General features: G+C 42.7%; 1 protein-coding gene and 1 pseudogene across 1 annotated transcript in view; one reads left to right on the top strand and one right to left on the bottom strand.

The window, feature by feature from the left end:
• FRAS1 (Fraser extracellular matrix complex subunit 1) overlaps positions 1 to 26,177 on the top strand; it is a 308,843-nt gene extending 282,666 nt beyond the window's left edge. Inside the window, exons 70-73 of the mRNA XM_062198919.1 lie at positions 19,319 to 19,485; positions 22,080 to 22,285; positions 24,385 to 24,531; positions 25,584 to 26,177. Of these exons, the coding sequence (XP_062054903.1) occupies positions 19,319 to 19,485; positions 22,080 to 22,285; positions 24,385 to 24,531; positions 25,584 to 26,177 (1,114 nt within the window). The remainder of the gene's footprint in view (positions 1 to 19,318; positions 19,486 to 22,079; positions 22,286 to 24,384; positions 24,532 to 25,583) is intronic.
• LOC133765795 (probable ATP-dependent RNA helicase DDX43) lies at positions 15,247 to 17,367 on the bottom strand (annotated as a pseudogene).
• Positions 26,178 to 26,539: the final 362 nt, after the last annotated feature.

Raw genomic sequence — 26,539 nt, 5'->3', positions numbered from 1 at the left:
AGCTGCAAAACAATTGAAAGGGAGAGATTCTCCCAAATTCTGTGAGGCCAGCATCCCTATAATTCCAAAACCAGAAAAAGAACTATATGCCAATTTCCCTGATGAACATAGATGTAAAAGTCCTCAACAAAATAGTAGCCAACTGAATACTTCAACACATCAGAAAGGTCATTCTCCTGGACCAAACAGGATTTATTTCTGGTATGCAAGATGGTTCAATATACAGAAATCAATAAATGTGATATATCACATTAGCAAACTGAAAACAAAAGCCATAATGATTATGTCAATAGATGCAAAGAAAGCATTTGATAACATTCAACATACAATGACAAAACCACAGCCAGCATCATATTGAATAGGGAAAAGTTGGAAGCATTCCCATTAAGATCCTGAACCAGACAAGGATGCCCACTCTCACCTTTGCTATTCAGTAGAGTCCTGGAAGTTTTATCCAGAGCCATTAGGGAAAAAAAGGTAAATCAAAGGGATATAATTTGGAAAGGTGAAAGTCAAATTATCCCTATTTGCAGATGACATGATTCTATATATTGGGGAAACAAAAGACTCCACTAAGACTATTGAACTCATAAAAGAGTTTGATAAAGCCGCAGGATATAAAAACAACATAAAAATCAATAGCCTTAGTATACACAGACAATGCCATGGCTGAGAAAAAAATTTGTATATTTAGTCCCATTCACAACAGATACAAAAAAAATTAAATGCCTTGGAATAAATTTAACCAAGGTCAAAGATCTCTGAAAATTGTAAAACATCAAAGAATGAAACTGAACACAGACACAGACACACAAACCAAGGCAAATAAGCAAATAAACCAAAAAAAAAAACCTGCATGGTTACAGACTGGAAATTACACTATTATTGAAAGCAATTTACAGATTCCATTATGGCCTCAATCAAAATGCCAAGGATATTCTTCTCAAATCTAGAAAAAACATTGCTAAAACTCATATGGAAACACAAGAAACCCTGAAAAGCTAAAGCAATCTTAAAAAAAAAAAAAACCACACACACAAAATAAAGCTGCAGGCATCACAAGACCAGATTATAAGACATATCACAGAGCAATTATAGTCAAAACAGCCTGGTACTAGCACAGAAATAGGCATGTAAACCAATGGAACAGAATAGAAACCCCAGAAGTTAATCCACTCATCTACAACCAACTCAGCTTTGACAGAGGAGCTAAAATGAATCCCTGGAGAAAGGACAGTCTGTTCAATAAATGATGCTGAGAAAATTGGATCTCTTCATGCAGAAGTATGAAACAAGATCCCTACCTTACACCTTATAGAAAAATCAACACAAAATGGATCAAAGATATAAAACTATAACCTGAAACCATCAAATTACTTAAAGGAAAACACTGGGGAAACTCTGCAAGACATTGGCATTGTCAAAGACTTCTTGGAAAAGACCCCAGAAGCACAGGTAATCAAAGCCAAAACTGATGTATGTGATTACATCAAGCTGACAAGCTTCTGCACTGACGAGTGAAGAGGCAAAATGAAGAGGCATCCAACAGGATGGAAGAAAATATTTGCAAACTATGCAACTGATAAGGGATTAATATCCAAAATCTAAAGAGCATAGAACCTCAACAACAAAACAATCCAGTTAAGAAATTGGGGAGATGGGGGAAGGTCTGGCACTGTGGTGTAATAGGCTAATTCTGATCTAGCTCACTGCTGTGGTCTGGGGAAGCAGTAGAAGATGAGCCAAGTGCTTGGGCCCCTGCACCAACATGGAAGACCCAGAAGAAACTCCTGACTCCTGACTTTGGATTGGCCTTGTTCCAGCCATTGTGGCCATATAGGGGGTGAACCAGAAGATGGAAGACCTTCCTTTCTGTTTCTCCCTCTGTCTGTAACTCTGTCAAATTAAAAAAAAAAATCTTAAAAAAAAAAAAAAATAGGCAGAAGACTTGAGCAGGCATTTTTCAAAGAATGAAATTTAGGTGGCCAAAAGACACATGACAAAATGCTCAGGATCTCTAGCCATCAGGAAAATGCAAATCAAAACCACAATGAGGTTTCCTCTCCAGTTAGAATGCTCTCATACAGAAATCAAGAAACAATACATGCTGGCAAGGATGTGAGGGAAAAGGTTCCCTAATCCACTGTTGCTGGGAATGTAAACTAGTATATTGTGGAAGACAGTATGGATATTCTTGAGAAAGATAAAAATTAGACCTACTGGGACTTGCACTGTGGTGTAGCAGGTAAAGCCGCTGCCTGTGGTGCTGGGATCCCATATGGGTGCCAGTTCGAGTCACAATCCATTTCTGATCCAGCTCTCCACCAATGGCCAGGGAAAGCAGAAGATGGCTCAAGTCCTTGGGCCCTTGCACCCACGTGGGAGACCCAGAGGAAGCTCCAGGCTCCTAGATTCAGATCGGCCTAGCTCTGGCAGTTGTAGCCATTTGGGGAGTGAACCAGTGAGTGGGAAGACCTCTCCTCTCTCTGCTCCTCTCCAACTCTGCCTCTCAAATAAATAAATCTGAATAAAAAAACAGACCTACTATATGACCCTACTCCTGGTAATTTACCCAAATGAAATGAAATCAGCATATTAAAGAACTATCTAAGCCCCCAAGTTTATTGCAGCTCAATTCACAATAGCTATGTGGAACATGGATATGGAATGAAGCCAAATGCCCATCAACATATGACTGGATAAAGAAAATGTGGTATACAAAACCTATGGGATACAACAAAAGCAGTGTTAAGAGGAAAATTTATATCAATAGGTGCCTACGTCAAGAAATTGGAGAGGCACCAAATAGATGAGCTTTCAAGTCATCTCAAGGATCTAGAAAATCTGCAGCAAACCAAACCCAAACCCAGTAGGAGAAGAGAAATAATTAAAATCAAAGAAGAAATCAACAGGATTGAATCCAAAAAAAATTACAAAAAATCAGCCAAACAAGGAGCTGGTTTTTTGAAAAAAAATAAACAAAATTGACACCCCATTGGCCCAACTAACTAAAAAAAGAAGAGAAAAGACCCAAATCAATAGGATCAGAGATGAAAAAGGAAACATAACAACAGACACCACAGAAATAAAAAGAATCATCAGAAAGTACTACAAGGACTTCTATGCCAGCAAACAGGGAAATCTATCAGAAATGGACAGATTCGGCCGGCGCCGTGGCTCAACAGGCTAATCCTCCGCCTTGCGGCGCCGGCACACCGGGTTCTAGTCCCGGTCGGGGCACCGATCCTGTCCCGGTTGCCCCTCTTCCAGGCCAGCTCTCTGCTGTGGCCAGGGAGTGCAGTGGAGGATGGCCCAAGTCCTTGGGTCCTGCACCCCATGGGAGACCAGGAGAAGCACCTGGCTCCTGCCATCGGAACAGCGCGGTGCGCCGGCCGCAGCGCGCTACCGCGGCGGCCATTGGAGGGTGAACCAACGGCAAAGGAAGACCTTTCTCTCTGTCTCTCTCTCTCACTGTCCACTCTGCCTGTCAAAAAAAAAAAAAAAAAAAAAAAAAAAAAAAAAGACATAGTAAAAAAAAAAGAAATGGACAGATTCTTGGACACATACAACCTACCTAAATTGAGCCAGGAAGACACAGGAAACCTAAATAGACCCATAACTGACACAGAAATTGAAACAGTAATAAAGGCCCTCCCAACAAAGAAAAGCCCAGGGCCAGATGGATTCACTGCTGAGTTCTACCAGACATTTAGAGAAGAACTAACTCCAATTCTTCTCAATCTATTCAGAGCAATCGAAAAAGAGGGAATCCTCCCAAATTCTTTGTATGAAGCCACCATCACCTTAATTCCTAAGCCAGAAAGAGACGCAACATTGAAAGAGAATTACAGACCAATATCCCTGATGAACATAGATGCAAAAATACTCAATAAAATTCTGGCCAATAGAATGCAACAACACATCAGAAAGATCATCCACCCAGACCAAGTGGGATTTATCCCTGGTATGCAGGGATGGTTCAATGTCCGCAAAACAATCAACGTAATACACTACATTAACAGGCTGCAGAAGAAAAACCATATGATTCTCTCAATAGACGCAGAGAAAGCATTTGATAAAATACAACACCCTTTCATGATGAAAACTCTAAGCAAACTGGGTATGGAAGGAACATTCCTCAATACAATCAAAGCAATATATGAAAAACCCACGGCCAACATCTTATTGAATGGGGAAAAGTTGGAAGCATTTCCACTGAAATCTGGTACCAGACAGGGATGCCCACTCTCACCACTGCTATTCAATATAGTTCTGGAAGTTTTAGCCAATGCTATTAGGCAAGAAAAAGAAATTAAAGGGATACAAATTGGGAAGGAAGAACTCAAACTATCCCTCTTCGCAGATGATATGATTCTTTATTTAGGGGACCCAAAGAACTCTACTAAGAGACTACTGGAACTCATCGAAGAGTTTGGCAAAGTAGCAGGATATAAAATCAATCCACAAAAATCAACAGCCTTTGTATACACAGGCAATGCCACGGCTGAGGAAGAACTGCTAAGATCAATCCCATTCACAATAGCTACAAAAACAATCAAATACCTTGGAATAAACTTAACCAAAGACGTTAAAGATCTCTACGATGAAAACTACAAAACCTTACAGAAAGAAATAGAAGAGGATACCAAAAAATGGAGAAATCTTCCATGCTCATGGATTGGAAGAAACAATATCATCAAAATGTCTATTCTCCCAAAAGCAATTTATACATTCAATGCAATACCCATCAAGATCCCGAAGACATTCTTCTCAGATCTGGAAAAATAATGCTGAAATTCATATGGAGACACAGAAGACCTCGAATAGCCAAAGCAATCTTGTACAACAAAAACAAAGCCGGAGGCATCACAATCCCAGATTTCAGGACATACTACAGGGCAGTAGTTATCAAAACAGCATGGTACTGGTACAGAAACAGATGGATAGACCAATGGAACAGAATAGAAACACCAGAAATCAATCCAAACATCTACAGCCAACTTATATTTGATCAAAGATCCAAAACTAATCCCTGGAATAAGGACAGTCTATTCAATAAATGGTGCTGGGAAAACTGGATTTCCACATGCAGAAGCTTGAAGCAAGACCCATACCTTTCACCTTACACAAAAATTCACTCAACGTGGATTAAAGACTTAAATCTACGACCCAAAACCATCAAATTATTAGAGAGCATTGGAGAAACCCTGCAAGATATAGGTACAGGCAAAGACTTCTTGGAAAAGACCCCAGGAGCACAGGCAGTCAAAACCAAAATTAACATTTGGGATTGCATCAAATTGAGAAGTTTCTGTACTTCAAAAGAAACAGTCAGGAAAGTGAAGAAGCAACCGACAGAATGGGAAAAAATATTTGCAAACTATACTACAGATAAAGGGTTGATAACCAGAATCTACAAAGAAATCAAGAAAATCCACAACAACAAAACAAACAACCCACTGAAGAGATGGGCCAAGGACCTCAATAGACATTTTTCAAAAGAGGAAATCCAAATGGCCAACAGACACATGAAAAAATGTTCAAGATCACTAGTAATCAGAGAAATGCAAATCAAAACCACAATGAGGTTTCACCTCACCCCGGTGAGAATGGCTCACATCCAGAAATCTACCAACAACAGATGCTGGAGAGGATGTGGGGAAAAAGGCACACTAACCCACTGTTGGTGGGAATGCAAACTGGTTTAGCCACTATGGAAGTCAGTCTGGAGATTCCTCAGAAACCTGAACATAACCCTACCATACAACCCAGCCATCCCACTCCTTGGAATTTACCCAAAGGAAATTAATTTGGCAAATAAAAAAGCCATCTGCACCTTAATGTTTATTGCAGCTCAATTCACAATAGCTAAGACCTGGAACCAACCCAAATGCCCATCAACAGTAGACTGGATAAAGAAATTATGGGACATGTACTCCATAGAATACTATACAGTAGTAAGGAACAATGAAACCCAGTCATTTGAAACAAGATGGAGGGATCTGGAAAACATCATGCTGAGTGAATTAAGCCAGTCCCAAAGAGACAAATATCATTTGTTTTCCCTGATCAGTGACAACTGAGCACCAAAGGGGAAACCTGTTGAAGTGAAATGGACACTATAAGAAACAATGACCTGATCAGCTTTTGTCCTGACTCTAGATGTACAATGTAATACTTTATCCTTTTTAGTATTTGTTGTTGTTGTTGTTGTTCTAGTACTAGTGGTTGAACTCTGTAAATAACACACAATTATTCTTAGGTGTTTAAATTTTAACTGAAAAGTGATCCCTGTTAAATTTCAGAGTGGAAAAAGAGAGGGAGGAGATCGACAATTTGGGACATGCACAATCAGTCTTGCCCCAAATGATGGAGTTAGAAATGTGCCAGGGGATTCCAATACAATCCCATCAAGGTGGCATGTACCAATGCCATCGCACTAGTCCAAGTGATCAATTTCAGTTCACATTCGATGGCTTGGATAGGTCTAAGAAACAAAGGGATCACACAAACAAGACAAGTGTCTGCTAATACTAACTGATAGAATCAAAAAGGGAGAGAAAGATCCAGCATGGGAAGTGGGATACACAGCAGACTCATAGAATGGCAGATGTCCTAAACAACACTCTGGCCTCAGAATCAGCCCTTAAGGCATTCAGATCTGGCTGAAGAGCCCATGAGAGTATTGTAGGCATGGAAAGCCAAGATACCATGGAAAAGAAAAAAAGAAGAAGACCTAAATGAAAGATCTCTGTGAGTGAGATCCCAGTGGAAAGAACGGGGCCATCAAGGAAGGAGGTACCTTTCTCTGAAGGGAGGAGAGAACTTCCACTTTGACTGTGACCCTATCGGAACAAGATCAAAGTCAGCGAACTCTAAAGGCTTCCATAACCCTGGCAACTCATGACTAGAGCCTAGGGAGATTACTGACGCCATGAACAGGAGTGTCAAATTGTTAAGTCAGCAACAGAAGTCACTGTGTACTTACATCCCATGTGGGATCTGTCCTTAATGTGTTGTCTAATGTGCAGTGATGCTATAACTAGTACTGAAACAGTATTTTTACACTTTGTGTTTCTGCGTGGGTACAAACTGATGAGATCTTTACTAATTGCATACTGAATCGATCTTCTGTATATAAAGATAATTGGAAATGAAAAAAAAAACCTGTTGTTAAATTGGAAATGGCATAGAAAATTAATTAATTTAAAAAAAAAATATTATGTAGGATCTCTGTCTTTAATGTGCTGTACACTCTTATTTAATGCTATAACTAGTACTCCAACAGTATTTTTTTTTCACTTTGTGTTGCTATATGGGGGCAAACTGTTGAAATCGTTACCTAATATATACAAAACTGATCTTTAGTATATAAAGAGAATTGAAAATGAATCATGATGTGATAGGAAGGGGAGAGGGAGCGGGAGTGGGGAGGGTTGTGGGTGGGAGGAAAGTTTTGGGAGGGGGAAGCCATTGTAACCCATAAGCTGTACTTTGGAAATTTATATTCATTAAATAAAAGTTTAATTAAAAAAAAAAGAAAATGTGGTATATGTACACTGTGGAATATTATTCAGCCATAAAAAATGAAGTGCTGTATTTTGCTACAAAATGGACTCAACTGGAAATCATTATACTTAGGGATATAAGCCAGTCCCAAAAAGACAAATACCATGTTTTCCCTGATCTGGGGTAACTAATAGAGCACCTCAAATGTAATGTATATTTTTTTGAGAATTAACTATTGTTTAGAGCCCTTTTCTCTACTGTTTAGGAACAGTTTTTTTTTTTTCTTACTCTTTGTTGAATTGTTTACTTAGTGGGGAGTTATCCTTATGAATAAAAAATTAACTGAAAGTGTGTCGTTGTAAAAATTAAAAGAATAAGAAATGAAGGAGGAGAAAGAGTGGGACCATGGCTGGGAGGGAAGATAGGGTAGAATTATCACTATGCTCCTAAATCTGCATATATGAAACATAAGAAATTTGTTCACATTATATAAATAGAAAATATTTTTAAAAATGGAAATTGGCCATTGATGCCCTTGGCCAAGGGCAGGTTCAGTGGACTGGGGGGAATACAATCCCGGTTGGAGAGAATTGAGATAACAGAAATAACAGGAGTAGGCAGTACTTAGGGAGCTTTGCAATGAAGTACATCAGAGAAAAGGGGCAGTCACTGGAAACAGATGAGGTCCAATAAGAAGGCTTCATTTGTCTATGTTTAGGATGGAAAATATTTCAGGATGTTTGCATGCTGGTAAGAAAATCTAATAGGGGGAAAATTCAAAGATGTAAAGGAGAGAGGGAACAATTACAGAGTCAAGACATTGAGCAGGGCAAGGAGACAGATGCAGGGCACGAGAGGGAAGGACTGACCTTAACTAGAAGTCCAGAGAATTCATCCACTGAAAGAAAAAGGAGGCAGAGTGTGGGCTCAAGCAAAGGAAGAATTCACAGACTGGTAGAGTAAGGAAGACAGAGGTACCATCTATTTGAACTCAGTGTATTCACAACATGAAAACCAGGCAAGAGTTGGGAATGAGGGATACTGAGGTTTGAAAAGAAAGAAAGGGAGGCAGAGTCATCTGAGAAAGTGGTTATGTACCAGAGGGGCATGGCAGTGGCAGACAGAGTGCTGAGACCCAGGTGAATCGCTTTTCAATTGCCACGACCATTTGATCAATGCTGATATACACACATGCTTGTGAAACATCAAGACAACAAGCACAATCATCACATCCAGAAGTTCCCTCATGCTCCTGTGTCGTCCCCCCTCACCCCACCCCTTTCCCCAGCTGTCCACTGATCTGCTTTCACTGTAGAATCATTTGCATATTTGACAATGTCATAGAAGCGATACCTACTATATGAATTCCTTTTCCCTGGCTTACTTTACCCCTGATTATTTTTTTTTTTTACTTTCTTCTAGATTTTTTTTAACTTTTATTTAATATAAATTTCCAAAGTACAGCTTATGGATTAGAATGACTTTTCCCCCCCATAATTTCCCGCTCCCTCTCCCATTCCATTCACATCAAGATTCATTTTCAATTATCTTTATATACAGAAAATCAATTTAGTATATACTAAGTAAAGATTTCATCAGTTTGCACCCACACAGAAACACAAAGTGTACTGTTTGAGTACTAGTTATAGTATTAATTCACATTAAGGACAGAGATCCTACATGAGGAGTAAGTGCACAGTGACTCCCCTTGTTGACTTAACAAGTTGACACTCTTGTTTATGGCATCAGTAATCACCCGAGGCTCTTGTCATGAGTTGCCAAGGCTATGGAAGCCTTTTGAGTTTGCCAACTCTGATCTTATTTAGACAAGGTTATAGTCAAAGTGGAAGTTCTCTCCTCCCTTCAGAGAAAGGTACCTCCTTCTGGCCGGCGCCACAGCTCACCAGGCTAATCCTCCGCCTTGCGGCGCCGGCACACCAGGTTCTAGTCCCAGTTGGGGCACCGGATTCTGTCCCGGTTGCCTCTCTTCCAGGCCAGCTCTCTGCTGTGGCCAGGGAGTGCAGCAGAGGATGGCCCAAGTCCTTGGGCCCTGCACCCCACGGGAGACCAGGAGAAGCCCCTGGCTCCTGCCATTGGATCAGCGCGGTGTGCCGGCCACAGCGCACCAACCGCAGCGGCCATTGGAGGGTGAACCAACGGCAAAAGAAAGACCTTTCTCTCTGTCTCTCTCTCACTGTCCACTCTGCCTGTCAAAAAAAAAAAAAAGAAAAAAAGAAAGGTACCTCCTTCTTTGATGGCCCGTTCTTTCCACTGGGATCTCAGTCGCAGAGATCTTTCATTTAGGTCTTTTTTTGCTAAAGCTTTAAGCAATTTGTGTATAGAAGGAAAATTCCTCAACACGATCAAGGCAATTTATGACAAACCCATGACCAGCATCCTACTGAATTGGAAAAATTGGAAGTATCCCCACTGAGATCTGGAACCTGACAAGGATGCCCGCTCTCACCATTGCTATAACACTGCAAATTTTAGACAGCTTCTTGCTGTTACGCAAGAAAAAGAAATCAAAGGGATACGAATTGGGAAGGAGGAAGTCAAACTATCCCTATTTTCAGATGACATGATTCTATATATAGGGATCCGAAAGACTCCACTAAGAGATTATTGGAGTTCATAGAAGAGTTTGGTAAAGTTGCAGGATATAAAATCAACACAAAAATCAGTAACCTTTGTATACACAGACAATGTCATGGCTGAGAAAGAACTTCTAAGATCAATCCCATTCACAATAGGTACATAAGAAATCAAATACCTTGGAACAAATTTAACCAAAGATGTCAAAGATCTCTATGATGAGAATTACAAAATATTAAAGAAAAAGAAGATACAAAAGAAAAAAATGGAAAAAAATCTTCCAAGTTCATGGACTGGAAGAATCACTATCATCAAAATGTCCATATTACGAAAAGCAATTTACAGATTCAATTCAATACTAATTAATATACCAAGGGCATTCTTCTCAGATATATAAAAAATGATGCTGAAATTCATATGGAAACACAAGAAACCCCAAATAGGTAAAGCCATCTTATACAACAAAACAAAGCCAGAGGCATCACAATACCAGAGTAATTATAAACAAAAGAGCCTGTTGCTGGCAAAAAAAAAAATCATAACAAAAAGATGGATAGACCAATGGAACAGAATAGAAATGCCTAGAAACCAATCCAAACATCTACAACCAACTTATATTTGACCAAAAACTAAAACCTGTGACACCAAGGAAGCGTTAGGGATCCCCCACTACTACCACAGTGACCTTCTCCCTGGCCTTACCTTGCTTTTTATCTCCTATTTAGCTCTATAAACAAATAAGTACAACACACACGTAACAAATCAGGACTGGCACAGGGAACGGAGACTATATCCAAAGGAACTATGTCTCAGTGTTGTGACTGTTTTGGTGAGGTCTATCATATATCCTTAAAAATAATGTCAGGTTCACTACTTATTCCATTTCATTAGTGCTGAGCACCGTAAATGCCAAGCACTGTGGGAGACTCTGGCAGTATCAGTATCAACAAAATTCTGTTTCCCTAAGTCAGTAAATTAGCTCTTCGTGCAACTAATCATTATTTCAAAGCTGCTAAGGCCCAGTTAGCCCTGGTTTGTGCAGGCCCCAACTTCCTCCTATACTCCAACCCTCTCCAATATACCCACAGGGAGTACCTTCAACAGAAAGTAGGGAACAGTCAGAGGCATGCTTTTGGAAAAGTCACGCATTGAAATGATCACCCATTCATTATTCTTGGCAAGTGTCTGTCAGAGCATTGAACAGACCCTTGGTGGCAAACAGACATGATCCACAGAGCCTACCTTGGGAAACAGACTTCCGTTAGGTAGGCATACATTTAGGTAAAATGTCAAACCATAATAAGCACCACGATAAAATGTAGAGTGTAACTGAACAGATGAAAAAGGATCCAACCTAGCCTTGAAGGTGAGAGAAAGGGGGAAAGCTTCCTAGATAAAGAGGTTCCTGAGTTGAAACCTACAGGACAGGATCAGGAAGAGAATATTGCAACAGAATGTTCAGCAAGGTCAAAGCCAGAAATGCCAAATTCATTACCACTAACTTCAAATTGGCCCTTAGGGCTTCCAAGCAGTTGGCGATTCCCTAGACTGTCTAATGTCTTCCCTCAAGCCTGCTACATCTTCTGTCCTCTTCCTGAACCTTGTGTCCTTTTTTATTTAGGGGGCAGGAGTCACCAAAAGAGAAGTCACACAGGCTGCCACCATCCTACCTAGCCACTTGCACACACCTCTGTCTAGACAGCTGTCAGCAGGGACAGACACCCATCCTACCCAAAGCCAACCACTCCACTCCTACGGTGGAACCTGAATCCTGTTGTCCATGCCATATTGAACATCACACAAACAACTGTCCCCTAAGAACCACTCCAGTCATCTTAAAAACATGTTGTAACTTCTCCCATCCTTCACAATGGTACTTTGAGTCCATTTCTCTCTTAAAACCCATCCTGCTTCGCCCTGTTGCTTCCGAATAGTTTTCTGTATTCACAATTTCCAATTTATCACCATCCACCTTCACTGTAAAAAATTATTGGGCTGTTGTTGTAATGCAGCAGGTTAAGAAGCCACTTGCAATGCTGGCATCCTATATCAGAGTGCTGCTTTGAGTCCCAGCTGCTCTACTTACCATCTAGTTTCCTGGTAATGCATGTGGGAGACCTTGATAGAGTACCTGGCTCCTGGCTTTGGCTGGCTGTTGCAGCCATTTGAGGACTGAACAGATAGAAGATCTGTCACTCTGCATTTCAAATACATAGATAAACCTTTTAAAAATTATTTGAAAAGCAGAGAGAGAGTTCCAACCTGCTTGTTCACTCCAGGTGATGTATGTTCAGAATCAGAAGTACTAGTACAGCATAGATAAAAAATTGTATAGAAAGGTCATAGCACAAAAATTGGTAGAGGTAAAAAATTGGTAAAGTGCCTTCTGAGAGGCTTGGTAATGTGTCAGTGGTAAATACATATTTTGATACATCAGTTCTAGGAATTTGTTTTATAAATGCCTGTTCACAGGAGATTTAAAGCAATGTTTACACTAGGAAAAGAATGTAATGATTGTCTGGCAAGGGAGCTAAATGAATAAACTACAGGTATTACTGGGTATGTGGACTATCTTTAAAGATATCTGTTAAAAACAGAAAAACAAAGTACTCTAGTATGGGCTAGGCTGGAACTCAGAGCCGTGAACTCAGTTGAGGTCTCCCATGTGTTTGGCAGGGATGTAAGCACTTCAGTCATCCCCTGCTGTTTCCTAGGGTACACACATTAACAAGAAATTAGGAGATGGAGCTGGAACTCGACTCAGGCGCTCTGATATGGGATGCAGGCTTCTCAAGCAATGTCTTAACCACTGTGCCAACTGCTTGATCCCATCATCTCTTAATGCCACTCCAATCAAGCTTCCTTTCATACTCTCACCCCAGCTTGCTTTTATCAAGGTCAACACTGACTGTGTTATTCTAGGGAATGAGCCTCAGCTCTCCTGTTTGTGACCTCTCACCCACACTTGGCGGTTGCTCAGTGCCTCCTTCAGACTCTTCTGCAGTCAATGGGGGTGTCCCACTGTGAAGTCTTGCCTTCTACCTACTTGCTTCTCCTCAGTGTTTTGGAATGTTGTAAGGACCAGGCTTGATGTCCTGTCACTTGCTTAGTGACCCCATTACACATAAATTCGAGTGTTTAAGATACAAATGAATACCTCCATCCCTGAATTTCTCTCTCCAAGTAAGTCCTGCATGTCAAATTGACTTCTCAGCAACCTCTCAAATGTAGTGTGTCCAAAAACAAAATTCATCTTACCCCACCACATAAATTCCTTCTGTGTTTCTATCTAGCAAAGGGCATCTATCCCTCTACCCAATTTTTTTTTAACTTTTTTTTTTGGACAGGCAGAGTGGATAGTGAGAGAGAGAGACAGAGAGAAAGGTCTTCCTTTTGCCGTTGGTTCACCCTCCAATGGCCGCTGCACCGCGCTGATCCGAAGCTAGGAGCCAGGTGCTTCTCCTGGTCTCCCATGGGGTACAGGGCCCAAGGACTTGGGCCATCCTCCACTGCACTCCCGGGCCACAGCAGAGAGCTGGCCTGGAAGAGGGGCAACCGGGACAGAATCCGGTGCCCCGACCAGGACTAGAACCTGGTGTGCCGGCGCCGCAGGCGGAAGATTAGCTGCAGTGCCAGCCCCCTCTACCCAATTTGTAAATAAAGTCTTCCTTTGGAAAACAGCTACACCTGCTGTTTTGGTGTTTTCCAGAGTTGAGAGGTTGCACAGAAACCACATGGCTTACCACATGTATCGATTCTCTGGCCATTTACAAAAACAAAACAAGTGTCCATCTCTGTTCTGGGTGCTTACAGCCAAATCCTTAGAAACATCCTTGAGTCTTCCCATACTCTTGGGCTGCCAGCAAAGCTTATGGATTTCCCTTTTAAAATCTACTTGGGAATCCAGCTGTTCTCACTGCCTGTGTATCAATAGTCCCCAGTAAGAGCCACTGTCTTCACGTGCCTGGATTAAACAGCCTAATAGGTCCTCTTGCAGCTACCCTGCAGTCTCTACTCAACCCAGAAGACTCCCTTCCCTGCCTCAGAACTCAAGTAAAAGCCCCAAGTCCTTAAGGTTCAGGGAAAGCCTTAGGTGATCTGACCTCCAGTTCCCAACCTGACCTTATGTCCCTCACCGGCTGGCTGACCGTTTCTCTTGTTGATCAGGTGCACCCATGGCCCAGCGCCTTTGCCTGGAGAGCATGCTCCCCAGGCAGCCACTCCTGCCTTACTCCCTGCCTCTCTCAGGCCTCTGCATGAATGTTCTCACTAAGGCCTTCTGCGATTTTCTTTCTGAATAACACTGCAGTGAACATGGGAGTGTGGATACCTACACAAAATGCCAATTTCACTTCGAGTCCACACTTAGAGGAGGGATTGCTGGGTCATATGGTACCTCTTTTTTGCATTCTGAAGAGCTGGCATCCTGTTTCCCATAATGGCTGGAACAATTTTTTTTTTGTTTATCCAATTGAGTTTTATTATGGAAATGTTTCATAACATACAGAGTCACAGACTCTCATCCATCATCCAGCTTTGGGAACTTGTTAAGAAAATCTCACATCTTGCATTTCTAGAAATGAGTTTGAAGTAGGTGGTTTCCGGTGTTAGCTCAATCAACCATGCTAGAGTGTTTTGCTTTTCTGCTTTTAACAGATATCTTTAAAGATAGTCCACATACCCAGTAATACCTGTAGTTTATTCATTTAGCTCCCTTGCCAGACAATTGTTACATTCTTTTCCTAGTGTAAACATTGCTTTAAATCTTCTGTAAACAGGCATATTTATAAAACACACTCCTAGAACTGATGTATCAAAATATGTATTTACCGCTGACACATCACCAAGCCTCTCAGAAGACATTTTACCAAGTTTTTACCTCTCCAATTTTTGTGCTATAATGACCTTTCTATACAATTTAATTTTTTCTCTATGTTGTACTAGTACTTCTGATTCTGAACATATATTAGAGTTTGGGCAATTGGTTAGAGAGCTAACACTTTAATAATTAAAGAAAGACTCAGATACACTGATTGTAATAAATACACTAAGAAAGCCTAGTTTATACAGGCAGGCATCTGAAAGCCCAGTAGGTAAAATTTTACCTCTGCTGCGCGAATGCCACTTTTCAGTAAGACATCATTAATAAAACTTTTTGGGCTTCCCTTGAGGTCTTCCAACTTTTTTTTCCATTTCTTTTTTCAGTTTGTTTGCCTTGTACTGCTCAGCCATGATTACAAACTCCTCTGGGGTACTCCAGTTTGCTGTTTCTTGAATATTAATCAGGCCAGTGACAATCCTCAAGTCATTTCTGGCAATAAGGGTAACTGACTCTCCAATTCTCCCTGCTCTCCAAATGCACCCTACTCTGTGAACATATTCTTCAACGTTCTGGGGAAAATCATAATCACAGACATGTATATCATTGCCATCCAGTCCATGCTAAATCAGTAGCAGTATTCTCACTCAACCTGTTTTAAAGTTCAATGCTTTCTCCCAATCTCTTTGTTCTCTCCTGCCATGCAGAGATTCTACTGACATGTGTGGGAGAACTAGGACACTTGACAATGATCAGCTTTTCTACTGAGGAAGGCTGTGACTTTGTCTTTAGGGGACATATTTGCTAGGAACTTTTGTAGATGCATTTGTTTCTCTTCTTCAGTGGTGAAGATTATATTTTGCTTTACTGTATTTATAGCAGCTGGGTCCAAGGTTCCAACATACTCAATCATCAGCTCTTTCAAGTATGACTGTGTGAGTAAATGGTACCATATGGCCAGGTTGCACTTGTCATAATTGTCTGCCTATCTGGGTGCATGTTTAATAAAATCTTCCTCATCTGGGGTTCAGATCTCATGTCCAACATCTCATTTGCTTCATCTAAAACTAAATAGGGGAGCCCATGCTGTGGTGTAGCAGGTAAAGCTGCCACCCACAGTGCTGGCATCCCATATGGGCTCCAGTTCCAGTCCTGGCTGCTCCACTTCCAGTGCAGCTCCCTGATAATGCTCCTGTGAAAGCAATGGAAGATGGTGCAAGACGCTGGGCCCCTACACCCATGTGGGAGACTGGGAAGAAGCTCCTGGCTCTTGGCTTCAGATCAGCCCAGCTCCAGCCATTGTAGCCATTTGGGTGTGAACCAGTGGATCTAAGATTTCGATCTCTATCTCTTGATCTCTCTTTCTCTCCCCCCTCCCAACCTCTGCCTTTCAAATAATAAACCTTTTTTAAAAAAAAAAACAAGTTATGCTTTTGAGTTTGATGAAATAATTCATTTGAAAGTCAGCTAGTCTTCCAGGAGTTGCAATAATGATGTCTATGCCTTTTGAAATGTCTTGTATTTGTGCATCTCAATCTCCACCACCACATATACAAACACTTCTGAGATTCTTGTGTGACTGCATAGAACATCGGGTTTGCACTTGAAGAGCTAACTCTCAGGTGAGTGTAAGAACTGGCATGCAGGCCCATTCTTTTTCTCTACTGACTGGTTGACAACCAGGAGGAATAAATCCAGGCATTAAATATGACAGTGGCTTCCCGGTTCCAGTTTAGGCTACTCCTATGACATCTATTCCTTGTTGATCTATTGGCCATTCCTGCTACTGAATTAGTGTTAGCTTTTTAATATGTTTCACGACCTAAGGGTAAGTTTGAAAGGAATCGACAGGCAGGATTGGGAACTGGATGTTTCTCTTCTCTCAAGTCACACATTACATGAACATTTTCCTTCCTCCAGTTGTCTGTCCAATATTGTGTCACCAAGCTTGCTTTTTTCTGCCTCTATGTGGAAGTTTTAATTAACTGGAGGTAACTCAGCTCTGTGACTTAGATTATAATTTTGTTTTATGAGAAAATCGTTGATTACCACTTTTGCTTTTGTCTGCATTGCTTAGCTGTCAAGAATTTCTAGTACTCCTTCAGGAGTTCCTTTTATTATCTGCATTTTCGTGCTTGTTGTACTTTGTATCTCTTTTAATTTTGATCCACCACGACCACCATTCACCATGCTGACCAATTCACTCTTCCAGTCAAAAGAGGCGATTCCCTCCAATCAGCAGCTACGATTTAACATCCAGAGAGGTCTCTCCAGCCACCTCCCCTGCTGCCCCATGATCCCTTTGCCTGGGTTCTTCCACAGGCCACCTGTCTAGGGCCCAAGGCACTGCTGACCCTCACCAGGCAGCAACAACCCAGACACAGGCAATGGCTCCTGCATCTTGCCTTGACATCCTTAAAAAGATCCAGCGTTTCCAACATCATTCTGTGTGGCTCTGTATCACCGACTGCAGCATCAGAGAGCTAACGTTCCCTTATCTTACCTTCTAACATGTTACATGATTTTTAACTTATTTGGTTACAGATAAACTCTTTGTTAAGATGTAACCTCCCTGCAGGCATGTTTTTCTGTTTTAGCCTCATGAATTCCCATTACTCCAGCAGTGTCTGTTGTCTGATGCATGCTCAGTGAATATTTACATAAATGAGGCTGTAGAGATCATGGAATAGAGAACTGTCAACGGACCTAAAGAAGGCAGATTTGATTCAATCCTAGAGAAGGGGGAAGAGTAGCAGGAGATGAGTCCGGACAAAGAAGCAAAGGCCAAAGCTTTTGTAGGTCATGTCACACATGTTGGTCTGCATTCTAAGAGCTATGCGGGACCACTGAAGGATCTTAGAGGGTTTTTTGTTTGTTTGTTTTGTTTTTGACAGGCAGAGTGGACAGGGAGAGAGAGAGACAGAGAGAAAGGTCTTCCTTTTGCCGTTGGTTCATCCTCCAATGGCCGCCGCGGCCGGCACGCTGCGGCCAGCGCACTGCGCTGATCCAATGGCAGGAGCCAGGGGCTTTTCCTGGTCTCCCATGGGGTGCAGGGCCCAAGCACTTGGGCCATCCTCCACTGCACTCCCTGGCCATAGCAGAGAGCTGGCCTGGAAGAGGGGCAACCGGGACTAGAATCCGGTGTGCCGGCACCGCAAGGCGGAGGATTAGCCTGTTGAGCCGCGGCGCCGGCCAAAGTTGAGTTTTTAAAAATTACAGTACCTCAGTCTGTCACAGTCAGTATACTGGAGGGAACTAAGCCTGACTCCAGGAAGGCTGGATAGAAGGCTGGTACATCTGTGTGGCCCTTCACGAAGATATGCACTCCAGAAAGATCAAAATTGTAAGGGAAGAGCACACCAAGTGTGAGGTCTCTTTGAATGCAGTCAAATGTGTGTTCCCAGAGTTCAGAGGTGAAACCTGAATCAGAGGATTAAATCTGGCCTCACTACACTTAAGATAACCAATGCAGTGACAAGGCCAAGGTCATCCCAGGTGAAACTGAGGTAGAGGGTCCTAGGACTGAACACTGAAGCACCCTTATCTGCAGAAGTAGGCAAAGAAGGAAGGGACTGACAAAGGAGTCAGGTAGGAAGGCGCCAGGAAAGAGGATCACCTAGCACTGAAAAGTGTGACATTGATTAAATAAGTTTTTAATAGACTGAATGAGTCCAAGTTTCAGAGTATGTGGATCTGAGAAGAAAATGGCTGGGGGCACCATGACTCTGAACCCTCTAGCAATCAAAGAGTAACATCTTAGAATGAAGATGTACAAAAAAAAAAAAAAAAAAAAAGCTAATGGTATACATGAGAGTGGGTACTTCCTAAGGAAAAGAGGTTCATTTAGCTCACAGTGTCAAAGGCTAAAAAAAATCTATGATCAGATAGCCTCATCAATTGGGCTGCTAGGGAGGGCTTCACTGGCCACGGCACATCCCAGGGATGATATCATAGTGGGAGCACATGCAAATCAGAAGACGGGAACCCTAGTGTAACTAGGGTCCCATGAGAACTTTATTAATCCCTTCCAAGGGTACACCCCAATGACCTAATGACCTCCCACAAGACCCCACCTCTTTAAGGTCCCACTACCTCTTGACCTCACCGTACTAGGAACCAAGCTTCCAATATATGAACCTTTAAGATCCAAACCACATCTAACCCATAACAGGTCTCAAAGGATTCTAAAGGCTACTTATGTCATTCCTTGTCAAAAATAAAAATTAGATAATCTCATAACAGCCAAAGTCCTTCTCCCACAGGCATCTTTATTCAGTAACTGACACCCACAACAAGCCTGGTGCACAGCTGTGAGAACGGTAGAGAAGGGAGGCCATTCAGTGACAAGTACACAGCTGACCCTCCTCTCAAGGCTGTCGTTTCTCCTACATTTAGATTCCTGATACCCATTGCGTTCCAGCAGACCAACCGCCCTGTGCCTGTAGTATATTCGCTCAACACTGAATTTCAGCTCTGCAATAACGAGAAGGTGTTCCTGATGGATCCCAACACCTCTGACATGTCCCTGGCAGAGATGGACTACAAAGGAGCCTTCTCTAAAGGTAAGTTGCTGGCTCTGCCTGGACTTGAGAAGCTTTGGGGAAGACCTTGCCCTAGCACCTCTGCTTACCAGCTTTCAGTCAGCTTGCTAAGGGAAGATTCCTTGGGGTTGGTTCCAGGGCAGCCAAGAGCAGACCCCCATCCTTCACATTTCACAACAGCATCACATACGTGGCACCCTGTGATGACAGCATGCTGATGTGGAAAAGCACCGAGATTTCCGACCTTTCAGCGACTGGCCAGCTTTGGGTTAAGCTGCTTCATCTCAGTTTCTCAGAGATTGCAGTAGTACGCCCACTGCCTCCCAGCCTCAGAGGGATGACAAACACCTTACTCTACACGATACTTTCACTACCAGAGTTATCCCTCTGCTCACCGCTCCCACCCCAGACATGGTCCCTTGACTTTTCCAAAGCTTACTCCTCCTTGTCCTTCAGGTCTGAGTAAATGCTAGCCCCCTGCAAGAGCTTTCCCTGGCTACACCATACCACCTAATATGGGTCTCCATATTCTCCACTTTAGTAGAACGCTGTTCATTGTTTATGGTACTTAACACAATTTTATCATCTAATGTACACACTAGGCATGTATCTTGGACACTCAGTCCAAAGAGAGGCTGTGATCAGATATCCAATTTGCATATCATAGCACTTTTCCCAGGTCTCTACTGAACAAATGAATTACCTGCTTTTCCTCTCAATGACCCCCATCAGCCTCTTTCTTATCTTTTATCTCCTATCATCTCATATCTTTAACACATTCAAGTCTTGCCCAACACAGAAATAAACATGCCATTCACCCTACATGCCCCACAAACATCTCCTTTTTTCTCCAATTTCTCTTTTTCCTTTCTCTGACAAATTTCCAGAGTGGGGAGCTCACAGCATCCCTACAGCCTCTCTTCACCTTCCCTTTGCTGCACCCTAGAATCCTCCCTGTTGTAGCTCTGGATTCTCTTAAAAGTGACACCAAATCCATGTGTTTGACATGTTTCCTGGTTGGCTTCCTTTGCATCAGCCCCACTGGACACCACATGGCCTCTCAGCTCACTTCTCTCCCTCTCCTACCTGGGGTCCTCAACCCTTTGGCCCTTCCATGCTGGAGTCTCTACATCCCATGCTTGGCTCCCCTGAACACTGTCTGGTCATCTCATAATTTTGACCACTTGTTTACTCCAATTCTCCTGTATTCCTACTACTCCACAGCCATTCCATAAAAACCTGGCCTTATCCCCGATCTCCCCTGAGCTACCTTTCTATACTTCCACCTGCACACCTGAACTGCTGACCCTCTGAGTGGGAGGTCTCCCAGAAGCCCAGAGTTGTCTAGGACTGGACTTTCCTCCCAGACATGCACCTCTCACATATACTGCCCATTGCCTGCTACACCAACACACGTCAAGGTTATCCTCTTCTCCTTCAGATCCCACAGCTGCCTACACTATGGTTAGCTGAATAGGATGCCTGGACATTTTCCAAATCCATCCCCTTGCCTCACAGCTCTGTTTTAGGTACCTGTGTCACACCAGAGCACTGAAACACCCCTGCCTGTTCTCTGTAACTCAAGTCTCCTCATTCTCCATGCTCTTAAAGTCCAGGGGTGCTATTGTTACATCCCTGCTTACAAGCTTCCAGAACTGTACATCACGTAGACAGACAAACTGTGCTGATGATGCTGGAATTGCATATCTTCCCTGGGGTCCCTACCATCAGATCCTCTGCACATCCTGCCCCACCCAGTCACACTAACTTACTTAGCACTGTGTAGTCAGTGTTTGGATAAGCATTGGACACATCGTGGCTGTGGGACCTTGGATAAAACACAATCTATCTCTTGGGATCTTGAGAGAGGATTAAGATGGTATAGGTAAAGAACTTGGCACTCTGGCAGGCATGAAGCAAACAATTCCTACTCCAAGACTCACACCCATGCAGCATTGAGTATTTTGCACATGGACTCTGTTTTGCCTAGAATGTTTTCTTCTGCCTCACTGTAATCTCCTGAATGTTCTCGAAATTGTCTACTCCCATTTCAAGATGCTCTCAATTAGTTCTCTTTAGTCCTTGCACAGCTTTTCCCAGGCAAATTTCTATACTTGCCTTTGTGCCCAATCAACATGACATAGCTTTCTCTGTCGTGGTATGTAACAGGATGTCACTGTGGGTTGCTCAGCCACCCTCACCACCTGCTAGCTTTGGGACTTCCATTAAGTCACTTAGCCACTCAGTGCCTCAACTTCCTCATCTATAAAACTGAGCACTCCATGAGTTACTGCATGAGAAGGACTTAGTATAGTACCTGGAAGATAGTTAACATTTAGCAGTTACGCTATTTTTATTAATCACTGTGCTTTTATTTTTCTCCTCTCAACTGCATCTCCCATTTCCTTTGTGTATAATCAAGTGCTTGATATACTGGAAATGCTTAATTAATGCTTATTGAATAAAACAAATGGGTAACTTAGGGCACCAAGGAATCCGAGAGTTCTCCCTCCAAAGGGACTTTTAACTGTAAGAGTATGTTAAACCCTCTCTACCCTTGACATTTCCCTTTCATCTTGAAGCCTGACCTAATTAATGCCTTTCCATCTTTTCAGGTCAGATCCTCTATGGCCGAGTACTTTGGAATCCAGAACAAAACCTTAATTCTGCTTACAAGCTGCAGCTGGAGAAAGTCTACCTGTGCACCGGCAGGGATGGCTACGTGCCTTTCTTTGATCCCACGGGGACTGTCTACAACGAAGGGCCACAGTATGGATGCATTCAGCCCAACAAACACCTAAAACACAGATTCCTGCTCTTGGTAAGCACACTGCTGGTGTTAGACAAAGGACACTGAGTATATCTCCTCAACTAGGGATGCTGCCTACCATAGACAGAGCTCTACTCTTGATGGTTTTTCTCTGTACATTTTTGTTGTTTCCCTCTCATCAGCTCAACACAAGGACACAAATGTGATGGTGGGGAACAAGACAAACTATTATTGATGGCCCAGGAAGAAGGAACTCTGGGCCAGTGTTTCTCAAAGTATGATCAGGACAGGGTAGGCATCTAGCTGAGATGATTAAGACACTCACATCCTGTATCGGAGTACATGGGTTTGATCCCTGGCTCCAGCTCCTGACTCCAGTCTTCTTCCAATGCAAACCTTAGGAGATAACAGATGATGTCACCTGTGATGCCACCCACCTGGGAAACCTGGCTTCAGCTCTCGGCTCCTGGCTTGGTCCAGCTGTCACAGGCATTAGGGAAGTGAACCAATGGATCAGAGCTCTCAAGTAAATTTTTAAAAATTGAAAAAACAGTATCCCCAATACTCTTTCAGTGAGTCCACCAAGGTCAAAATTATTTTCCTACTAATATAATGCCTGCCTTTTCATACTCATTCATTCATGAGTGAGTACGAAAACGTGTAACTAATCTTCAAAAAAAATCATTTACCTAGTTTTTATTTCAAATCAAAAAATATCCCATTATATGAAAATACCTTAAACATATTCCTGCCTTTTCTAGCTATATAAGCTGTACTTGCACATTACACAAATTGAACACAGAAGCAGGTTCTGTGAACCTAGTTCTTTTCTAGAAATTTGCTGAAGTGTAAAGCAATGTATCACACTGAGAGGGAGGGAATGAGTATAGATATTTTCACTAAAGAAGCATTAACAGGAGCCAGTGCTGCAGCTTAGTGGGTTAATCTGTAGCTTGTGGTACCAGCATCCCATATGGGTGCTGATTTAAGTCCCAGCTGCTACACTTATGATCCAGCTCCCTGCTAATGTGCCTGGGAAAGCAGTATAAGATGATCCAAGTGCTTGAGTCCCTACACCCACATGGGAGACCCAGAGGAAGCTCCTGGCTTTGAACTGGCTCAGGTCTGCTGGTTGCAGCCATTTGAGGAGTGAATCACCAGATGGGAGGTTCTCTCATTTTCTTTCTCCCTCTCTCCCTAACTCTGCCTTTAAAGTAAATAATTAAGTATGTAAATAAATGAAAAAATGGAAAAGCATTAACATGTAATGGATTTGTTATTTGAAAATGAATTTTTTCAGGTTTAATTTTCTAACAGTAAATAATGATAGATCTGTCAAATAAGTAAAAGCTCTTTCAGGTTCCTTGATTTTTAAGTGTAGCAAGGATCTTGAGACTCAATACTTTAAAAAAATCATGAAAAAATCGTGGAGACAAGTTTATTTTGGGGCAAAAAGGTTTTTTCAGATTATTTTATTTATATGAAACAGAGAGACCAAGAGACTGACAGATCCTCTATCCACTGGTTCATTCCACAAACACTACATCAGCCAGGTCTGAGCCAAGCCAAGGCCAGGAGCTAGGACTCCATCAGCAAGGCGGCAGAGACCCAAGCACTTGAGCCATCCTCACTGCCTTCCCAGGTGCATGAGCAAGGAGCCATGGATCAGAGGCACAGCAGCCAGGATTCAAACCAGCACTCCAATATGGGATGTGGGCATCACAAGTGGCCACTTAACCCACCGTGCCAGAACACCAGCCTAGTCTAAAAAAGCTTTTGAGGGAGTATCCAAAAAGCTCATGGAAAATGTGTATTGTGAAAAAACTGCATGGATTTCAAAAATGTTTGCACCACCCCAGAACTATAATATTTCATTTTTCCACAAACATTTTGAACTACCCTCTTGGCTTGAGAATTATCAGTCAAGGCGTCCCACTGTTTGTGTTTCGGGATCACAGGGGATGATCATTTCTTAAAGACAGTGAGTGGCCAGGGGCAGCTGCTGACAAATGGAGAGACTGTCCACAACGCATGCTCCCCAGACCCAAGCCAGAGCAGAAGTGGAGAGTGCCTCTCTCCTCCAGGGACCACCACCTACCACTGCACTGGTTCTCTTCTCAAAGCTTGTGTATCTTTTTCTGCAATTCCAGGACCGCAGTCAGCCAGAGGTCACAGATAAGTACTTCCACGACGTACCTTTTGAGGCCCACTTTGCTTCCGAGCTGCCCGATTTCCATGTGGTCAGCAGCATGCCAGGTGTGGATGGCTTCACTCTCAAAGTCGACGCCCTCTACAAGGTGAGTTTGGTGAGAAGAGACACTTAGGCCCAATTCCACTGTGTAGCTTGCAAAAAACCAGGACACATCATCTCTGGATTTCCACTTTTATTAACTGCATTCTGGCTGGCAGGTCTTTGTCACTGCCGTTAAGTTCATCCTTCACCCAAAACTGTCACCATCTATCCCCAGTAGACCAAAGCAATAATAAATTCCTAGTTTGCATTGTGGGCCTCAGGCCTGCATAGCTATTCCAGTTGTTCCTAACTTCTTTTGTGTTGCCTACTTTTTGTCTCTAGCTGAGCCAGCCAATTTTCACAGGCATATGGAACACAGACGACAAAATCATTAATTCAGTTTATCTATTTAGAATGAAATTTGATAAGCAAAAATACCCTAAATCCCAGAAATAAACATGAGTTTCTATGATCAAATTTCACTTTTTTTTTTTGGTCTCCAAATAGTAATCCATGACCTAGGATTTCATAACTAGTACCTCTTTTCAGAAGTTATTTCCAAACCATGAGGGTTTCAATGGGGGCAGATGAAAGGGAAATAAAATGTGTATTTGATGATTTCATCTCTCAGGGCCATCTAGGAAGTATTAAGACTTCACAACTTTGTCAAGAATCTATTTTGCAGAGTGGATGTTAAGTGCATGTTTCTTGAGTGACTTTTTTAGCTGAAGTTCAGCAATAAATAGTAAACTAGACAAGAAACAGCTGAAGGTCACAGGGAATAAGTGTGGTTATCACATTTTCACTGCTATGACTGACAAACCTCAAACATTCACTTAGCTCAAGAGACCACGGAAGACAGAATCTTAGACTATTCCATGCATAGGGAGGAAAACAGAAAAGAATGGGTAGCTGACCCAAGTTTACCCTAATTTGGAAATAAAATAGAACCCATGATATTTGGCTCAGTTCTCTGTCTTAGTAAACATGAGACCACGCCCCCATCTAGGCATACCGTGGCAACTGTCTCTCCAGTTCCTTCCTTCTTTCCTTCTATACCGGTCTACAGGACAATGGTGACATGTTTGCTCTGTCTCCCATTTCTCTTCTGGGCAGGTGGAGGCAGGACACCAGTGGTATCTCCAGGTGATCTACATTATTGGCCCTGACACCATCACAGGGCCCCGGGTCCAGCGCTCTCTCACAGCCACCCTGAGGCGCCACCGAAGGGACCTGGTGGACCCCAGTGGCCAACTGACCCTTGACGATTCCCTCATCTATGACAATGAAGGGGACCAAGTCAAGAATGGCACGAACATGAAGTCCCTGAATCTGGAGATGCAAGAACCTGTTGTGGCCGCTTCCCTGTCCCAGACTGGGGCGTCCATTGGCAGTGCCCTGGCTGCCATCATGCTCCTACTTCTGGTGTTTTTGGTGGCTTGTTTTATCACCAGGAAATGCCAGAAACAGAGGAAGCAACAACCAGCAGAGGACATTTCGGAGGAATACCCTCTGAATACCAAGGTGGAGGTGCCCAAGAGGAACCCGGACAGGGTGGAGAAGAACGTGAACAGACAATACTGCACCGTGCGGAACGTCAACCTGCTCAGTGACGCACAGGGGGTATACACGTTCAAGGGGGCTAAAGTGAAGAAACTGAATCTAGAAGTCAGAGTCCACAACAACCTACAAGACGGAACGGAAGTTTAATGGCGGGGACCCGTGTGTATTTTTTCTAAAGTCATTTTTATAAAACAAGGGGAAATACTGGTATTTTTGTAATCTTGCAGATTAAAAAAAAGGGAAGACTGTAGCTTTGCGTGGCACCTGGCACACATCACATGCATCAACTCACAACTGAGCTACCTCATGAAGCAAAGAACCACTGAGACCCCTTCTCCCCCCAGTGTTGGAGCAGTCACTTCGATGGATCCCTTCAATAGCTTCAGCAGCTCCTTCCATGTGGCTGCTCTCAGAAACAGGTGTTCTAGTATCAGGACAGATGTGAGACAGGTTAGCCAGCGGTGTTCCAAGGACTGGGGCATGGGCCGTGGCAGATCCCTGGGAAACGG

The sequence above is a fragment of the Lepus europaeus genome, chromosome 8, assembly GCF_033115175.1.
Source record: "Lepus europaeus isolate LE1 chromosome 8, mLepTim1.pri, whole genome shotgun sequence".
In the NCBI taxonomy this organism is placed as follows: domain Eukaryota; kingdom Metazoa; phylum Chordata; class Mammalia; order Lagomorpha; family Leporidae; genus Lepus; species Lepus europaeus.
This window is presented reverse-complemented; position numbering and strand designations above follow the sequence as displayed.